The sequence below is a fragment of the Physcomitrium patens genome, chromosome 1 (genome assembly GCF_059467195.1).
Source record: "Physcomitrium patens ecotype Gransden chromosome 1, ASM5946719v1, whole genome shotgun sequence".
Lineage (NCBI taxonomy): Eukaryota > Viridiplantae > Streptophyta > Bryopsida > Funariales > Funariaceae > Physcomitrium > Physcomitrium patens.
Genome location: NC_143410.1, coordinates 3,811,884 through 3,819,556, shown reverse-complemented (window position 1 = coordinate 3,819,556; position 7,673 = coordinate 3,811,884). Strand labels below are relative to the sequence as shown.

The following is a 7,673-nucleotide window of genomic DNA, read 5'->3' as shown; positions in this document are numbered from 1 at the left end:
TACAAAATTGATATAATCTACTTTCTTAGTAAATTTATATTTTTTTTAAAAATTTATATTTTTTTCTAAGAAAGTAGATTATATTAAAAAATATAAATTTTTAAATTATACTTTATATTTTTTAAGAAAGTAGATTATATTAAAAAATTTATTAAAATATATATATTTAAATAATCTATTAGAAAATTATTAAATAATCTATTAGAAAATTTATACTTTATAAAAATAAATAATCTTGGCAAATTTTTGAAAGACACAAAAATGAAAACACAACATGTTAAAAAATATAAGAAAATCAAGATACTAGATTAAAAAAATATTTATTAGACTAAAAATAAAATAATACTATTTTATTTTATCTTGTTCTAATTTTTTTTTAAAAAGATGGAGGTATTTCTTGTTTTGTCCACTTATTTAGATTATAACAACTAAGATTTAAAGAAGCTCCTAGAAGAATTTCTTAGAATTATTAAATATTCTATAAGTTTGTATAGACTTTTGTACTTATGTCTAAAACTTGTGGAAGGTTTCAAATGGTTATAGAAGTATATGTAAACATCTAAGATTTCATTAAAGACAAGAAAAGAATCTTAAAATTTCTAAAAGTATAAAATTGAAAAAATATATTATAATAAAAGATTATAGAAATTTATTTTAAAGTAATTGTTGTACTTAGATTTGAAAACATATAGACAAATCTTACAAACCAATATTTAAGATTTGATGCAAATGATAAAATTGACATGTAAAATTTTGAAATGGTATAATTTTGTTGAATGAATTTTAATTTATTTTGAGTGATTCTGATAGTGGTCAACATAAATAAGTATATATATATACATAACATACATGTGAAGGAGTATTGTGTACTAAAATGTAATAACTATATTGAATCATTTGGTTGTTCTTCATAATTAAGTTTAATATCTAAAAATAATCTAGATAATTTAAAAATTTTAAATTTTAATATTATATGTTTTGAAGATCATTAAATAAATAAACTAACCACTCAACCTTGTCATTTTAAAATTTAATATTGCTTCCTATAAATTCAGTCAGATGTCAATACAATCAATGAGATTTAAAACCAATTTATCAAACCATTATAATATTTAAAATCCAAATACCACTTTAAAAAATATGAATACATTAAAAAATAGTTTTTGCATGAGGAATTCCTTAGAGAAAAAAATAAAAAATAAAAAAATTAGTACTTCAACATACATATTTTAAAAATATCATAATAATATATACTGATTAATTTTTTTAAAGAAAATCAATAAATCCACTCCACAAGGGAGCAATAAGTATATTAAAGAACATTACATACGATGGCATTTTAGACATTCTGAAACAATCAATGTACTGGTTGATTATCATGCTGATATTCATTATAAATGAAATAAACTGTAATAATCAAGTCCTAAGTTGTAACACGTACTTGTTCCTTCATTCACTTGTTATTGTTATTGTTATTACCGTTATTTATTTCGTTCGTTCGTTGGTGAAAATTGGTCTTCAGCATGCCGGATTTTGTTTCTTCGTGGTCGTGTTGCGCATGCAGGAGCTCCCCCCTCAACCCGTATTCTGTTTTGTTTCTTTTCCCTGTCCATGGTTTAGGGTAATGAGGTGTTTGGGTAGTTAGTATCATGCAGCTGAACTCTGAAGTCCAACCATGCAGGAATGCTCGCTTGCGGCATCGGGTGATGAGATGATGGGAACAGGTGTAAATGGGTGTCGACAACGTCGTGATTTCAAGGCTTGAATTTCTCAGCGGCAAGATCCAAATGTGAGAGATTTGTGGGTTTGAATTCTTGCCAAATTTCAGATCCTGTGCACAGCTCTATTTGATGTGATGAATATGCGAGAAGCGCGGATAGGAGCATCCAACAAGGAGAGTGCACAGTGATGTTCCTCCAATTCATAAAAGATCGCTGTAAGTCGGAGTAAGTTGAGTATCTTCCGGCCTTTTCGTGCCAAAGTCAAATCTAATTAGAGATGCTAGTACAAGGCTGCAGGTAGACTAAACGCAGAATGTGAAAAAGAAGGGCACTGTTTTCTTGACGTGGCGGAGTCTTAGTTTGGGTTGCTGGCTTGCAAGCAATGAGAGCATGCATGCGATGGTCCACATTGCCCTCCACCCCGTCCCCTCACACTTTCATTAAAAATATTCTACCCTCAACCCTTTCAAGCTTTCTTGAGCAGATTTCAAACGAAGAGGAATTGGTGTTTTCCTCAACCAAGGTGACACAAAGTGCGTACGGTCACAGTAGCGAGTGTCAGGAAATCGCGTTTCGTGAAGGTGGAACTTAAGAATTACATTTGGTCACCAAACTGTAAGGTGAGCTTATCGTGGAGTGGGGTCTCAATGACTGCTGTTGAAAGTGAGGGATTAGTGACGTATTTGGTGACGATGCAGCCCGCTTTGAGTATCAAGCGGAAACTTCTACCGAAGGTCCGTTACTGCGAAGGTGAATCCAAACGAGTGGTCCCATGATCACAACTCAAAAACTGACTGGCGATCTCGCGGACGACGGTTGGAAGGGAGGTTAGTAGCTGCCCAGGGTTAGAATTGCTTATGTCGAAGTGACAGATTCTATGATCACAACGACTAGAAGAGCTTTGTAGGATTTTAACGAACTCTGTTTTTCTCTCTTATTCTTTCTCTGTCTTCAATCTTTTTTTCAAGTTGTGCAGCCGATCGGTTGAGTGGTTTGGGGATTATCTTGCAGCTTCAGACGATTGCAACATGGAAAATTTAAAGAATTCGGAATCTTGCGATCCAAGCTCTTTCCTACGGCATTTTCGGAAATCTTCCGCTACGCCTGTGATGCTATTGCGTCATATTGCTCAGGCCATGGCGACCGAGATGCAAGAGGGTCTTGACCATCCTGGCGAGCGCAAGCTGAAAATGCTCCCCACGTATCTCGAATGCTTGCCTACAGGGTATGTATCTGCGATTTGGGACTCTCTAACGCCTCTTTGAATTATCACTTTAGAGCAGTGAAATTTTCACAATGTTGGAATTTCTAGCTCATGTCTGTCACAGAGGAGTAGCCAGAATTTGAACTTTTTATGCGACAGTCATTGAAAAAACACTGCCACCGAGTGGTGGCTGCAACATTTTGAAGGTTGTCATCAGGGTGAGAAAACAAATGTCAAGTCCAAGTTTCAAGAGTTTTAGATGCCTTGCTTAGACTGATCAATAGGTGTGCTTTTGACAAGTATCAATATTGCACATACTCATATTTGTGGATGCACAATTGTACCGCCTAGAAATTGCGCACAAATGACACCGTGCGTTCGAACATCCCTGGCCCAGTTTACTTCCGGCTTAAGCTATTACAGAGTGTTGCTCCAGCTGAGTGATTGAAACATGGCCTCAGAGAGTAAGAAGGCATGCAATTTTGTGAGCTTCGACAGCTTTGAATAATTGATTAGAATCTCCTCAAATGTACAACCCAATAATTCTTGTTGAATGCAATGAATACAGGAATGAAAGAGGGTTGTTTTACGCCATTGACTTGGGAGGTACTAACTTCCGAGTATTGCGAGTACAACTAGATGGGAAGGAAGGGCGCATCCTGAAGCAGGAATCCATACAAGTTCCCATTCCTCAAGAAGTAATGACTGGAAGCAGTAAGGTAAATACATTTTGATGAGAAATATATATATTTTTTTACATATATTCGCCAAAAAACAATATTGAGGGTTTATCTCTCATTCAAGCTGATCATGATCAAACCGTGAAGCTTTAACATGTCTACTTTTTATCAGAACCCTGGAGATACTGCTGACTGGACTTGTTTGGTATATGTGATTTGATGGATTATAGGATCTTTTTGGCTTCCTTGCCAAGACTATTGTTCAATTCGTATCCAGAGAAGCAGACCTTGGCTTTGAGTGTGTAGCACTCAATCAGAAACGGGATATAGGCTTCACGTTCTCATTTCCTGTCAATCAAACAAAAGTCAACGGAGGCTCTATCAACGCATGGACCAAAGGCTTTTCCATCAGTGATGGGGTGCGTTATTGAAGTCGTTTCTTGCTTCCATCTGCCAAGTACATATCGCTGTTTACTGCCTGTTATCGTCTGTTAACAGTCAATCTAAAATACGCGCCAGTATCAATTGTGATTTTTGAAAGCATGAATTAAGATTAACCCAAGGGTTTCTACCATTGGAATATTTTTTTGGGTTTTGCAATTTGCAGGTTGGTGAAGATGTAGTCGATCAACTAGAGATAGCTCTTGCAGATATGGGCTCGGTGAATACGAAAGTTGTGTGCTTGGTAGGGGTTTGTTAATTCTGCAAAACACTTTAAATAATTGTGTTTTCAATTGTTTCGTTCTAGAGATAAGCTGTCTTACTTAATACGTTTCTATTGGAAGTGGCTGATGTTGCTATTGTTTATTACACGATCAGAGTTTAACAAGCTCTTCCTTCTGATGCAGGTTAATGATACAGTAGGGACTTTGGCACAGTGCAGATACTGGAACGATGATGCAATGGTGGGCGTCATTTTGGGCACAGGATCAAATGCCTGCTATGTTGAGCGTGCTGCAGCCATATCGTGCTGGAGCAGTCCTCCAGAAGCCGATGATTTGACGGTCATGCCCGTGTCTTTTTTATAAATCGTCAAGGACATGGTTCTGATCAAATTAGCGTGAAAATAGTGGAATTTATTTATTAAAAAGCATGTCAGACTCAGCCTAACCAAAAAAATTCATGCATATTCTCTTTCATGGTAAAAATGGTGGAGGCGTCGATAATCGTATTTCACTCGAGTTTGTCGATTCTGAGTTCGCAAGTGTACATACTGACAAAAAAGACACAAATAATATTGGTGAGGGACAAATTTGAGCTGAATGGATCTTTTGGACTAAGTAATAAGGTTACTGTGATGATGCAGGTTGTAAATATTGAATGGGGCAATTTTTGTTCTGAACTTCTTCCTCGGACGTTTGCCGATGAGGGGTTGGATGCAGATAGTTTGAATCCTGGTCAACAGGTCAGGAAAAAAAAATTCAGTCAAAAACTTTCCCAAGCAAGCAGAAGTTTCCACTTTTTCGAAGACTTGCCATGTGCATCCTATGTCTTTCATTATTATGAAGCTTAAAATTGCAATAGTTAGAGTGCTGTAAACAGTCTACTTGTGAAGGACATCGTGAAGCTTACTGTCCGTAGACTTGTAACCAAAGTTCTGGACCTTGTAGGAATTCGAGAAAATGATCGGCGGTATGTACTTGGGTGAAATTCTTCGCCGTGTGCTGCTCAAGATGGCCGAAGATACAGGCCTGTTCGGCTCGGAAATTCCAGAAAGACTGACGAAGCCTTTCAGCCTTCTGTATGTTTGCTCAAATTCAGCCATTGCAAATGTTAGCATGTCTTATGAAATGATGAATCAGACGTTTGTTACGCACTACAAAATGGTTCTTCGATGAAAACAACACAGATGGTTATTCCTGGAATTCACTATCTATTGAATATGACGACATATGTAAAGGGAACTTTTTCTTCTGTGCACAATATTAAGCTTTTTCTGATCTACAGGACTCCTCACATGTCGACAATGCACGGTGATGATACTTCTAGCTTGGAAGTGGTGGGTTCTGTGATTGAAGAAGCCATTGGGGTAATATATCATCTCTTGATTCAAGATCTCCCAGTCAGTTGCAAGTTGTTCACCATAGTTGGAGATAGATCTTGTGCCCTTCCATATTCCATCAGCTGTTGTGATTCTTACAGAGTTACGGGTTTAAACATAGTTTTATTGGGCATCTTCTTCTTGTCCAGGTGAAATATACAACGCTAGCTACACGGAAAGTCGTGTACGACGTGTGTGACATCATTGCGGAAAGAGGTGCTCGACTCTCAGCTGCAGGGATTGTGGGAATCCTGACGAAGATTAACAGATGTGGAGATTTAATGCTCAGTTGCCTCACTACACCAAACGACACTGAAGTAAAAAAGACAGTTATTGCCATAGACGGTAGTTTATATGAGAAGTACCCTAAGTTTCGGAACTACATGGAAGACGCCATGAAGGAGATGTTGGGCGAAGACTATGCCAACAATGTGACAACTACACTATCCAAAGACGGGTCGGGAGTTGGAGCCGCGCTTCTTGCAGCCGCTATTTCTACTGAGCTACGATTGGGCGACGTTGGAGTCACCAAGTGATAGAAAGGACATTGTTAGATACATCCTGTACATTGCGTAAAGGTCAGGCACCCTCTAATCTGAACAATGCTTTAGTTGAGTGAAAGTGAGCGCCATTTTACACCGTCTAGGATTGAACATGCCAGAGCTGTTTGAGCGGGAAAAAATTGGTCAGAGTTCTGATGACCACAGGAAAGAAGTCCAGCATGTAATGTGGGTTAATGCGCAATGGTTACATCAAACAGGACTGTTTATGTACGTAATGTGCACTTCCAGCTGCGGATTTTCAGCTGAAGTGCAGTCACAGCTGATGGCCTACATCACAAAAGTGAACCCTTGAAGTTACCGCAAGTATTAATGTTGAAGCTTGAGTATCTAACTCAGCAAGTATCTTCTTCTCTTATTTCTCTGTTTCCTTTTTTCTTCTTTTTGAAACAACTGGGGTATACATGCTACATTGATTTTCTAAAGAGACAACATCGTTGCATAAGTTATGATAAATTGGCAAGCGGCAAGCTCAAGAGTGGAACTAAGGCACAAAATAACTTAACATATAACCAGCGGATGATAAGGCCATTGCTAGAAACTCTATTGTTTTAGTATATTTTGATCCCTACTCTACTTCTTTGTATTGTTTTGACATTTATGATCTATTCCATTATTTTAGAAGTTTTATTTTTATTTTTATTTTGATAAAACAGAGCATTTCAGTATTTTCTTTTGTGTATTGTTCTATGCTATATGTCTTTGATATTAGATTAATTTGCTTAACTTATTTTGAATCATTTTGGTAATTTAGTTCAAATTGAAGTTTCAAAACATTATCTTATCTACCAAAAGTAAGATCCTATTACTTATCATAATTTTAAATCATAATGACATTGACTTCTAAGAAAAATAGAAATTAACAAACTACAACAATTTTTTAAGAAAGTTTATTAAATGTATGGGCTGCTTTTATTAATACAAATTACAAGTTTTTTTAATGAAAAATTGTGTCCATAATATGAGCAAATATTTTTATTAGTTATACTTTCTAAAAGATTTTTTTTGTGCTTATGTAAAAGTTTAATGAGTTGATTCTTTAATAGATAATTTAAAAACCAAAATGGTTATTATGAAATTAAGAAAATTAATATATCTAATAATTTTTTTTGTAATTTTAGTGCTATAATATTTTTTTTAATTCAAATTAGTTACAATAGAAAAAGAAAGATGAATATAATATATTCATTATCTTTTCTTTGTACCAAATTTACAACTTGTTGTAGAAAAAAGAGGAGGCATACAAAATAAAAATTATTTACCTTCTTCTCTTGCAACTAGCTTGAAGTTTGCTACAAGGGCAAGGAAAGACATGCATAAAATTATCGTAGTAATATCTTAGATCTTTTTTAATTAATATTTACAAAGTGTAGCAAATTTGATTTTCATTTAATAAATGAGTGTATAGGGATTTAAAAAAAAAAAAAAAAAAAAAAAAAAAAAATGAACTCTTTTTATAGTCTCTCT

At 35.4% G+C, this 7,673-nt stretch overlaps 1 protein-coding gene across 6 annotated transcripts; it reads left to right on the top strand.

The window, feature by feature from the left end:
- The first annotated feature begins 1,494 nt into the window (after window positions 1–1,494).
- LOC112292329 (hexokinase-7) lies at window positions 1,495–6,564 on the top strand. Of its 6 annotated transcripts, none has more exons than XM_090244642.1 (11): window positions 1,495–1,946; window positions 2,420–2,548; window positions 2,739–2,946; window positions 3,494–3,644; window positions 3,836–4,024; window positions 4,213–4,290; window positions 4,454–4,609; window positions 4,912–5,010; window positions 5,216–5,346; window positions 5,553–5,634; window positions 5,796–6,564. In XM_090244642.1, the coding sequence occupies exons 2-11, from the start codon at window positions 2,494–2,496 to the stop codon at window positions 6,180–6,182; spliced, it is 1,536 nt and encodes a 511-aa protein (XP_090100768.1). In that variant the 5' UTR covers window positions 1,495–1,946; window positions 2,420–2,493; the 3' UTR covers window positions 6,183–6,564. The 6 variants fall into 6 exon arrangements, with proteins under 6 accessions (XP_090100768.1, XP_024396464.1, XP_090100699.1 ...); XM_024540696.3 differs by having other exon boundaries at window positions 1,498–1,936; window positions 2,733–2,946; XM_090244573.1 differs by having other exon boundaries at window positions 1,498–1,936; window positions 2,206–2,548; window positions 2,733–2,946.
- Window positions 6,565–7,673: the final 1,109 nt, after the last annotated feature.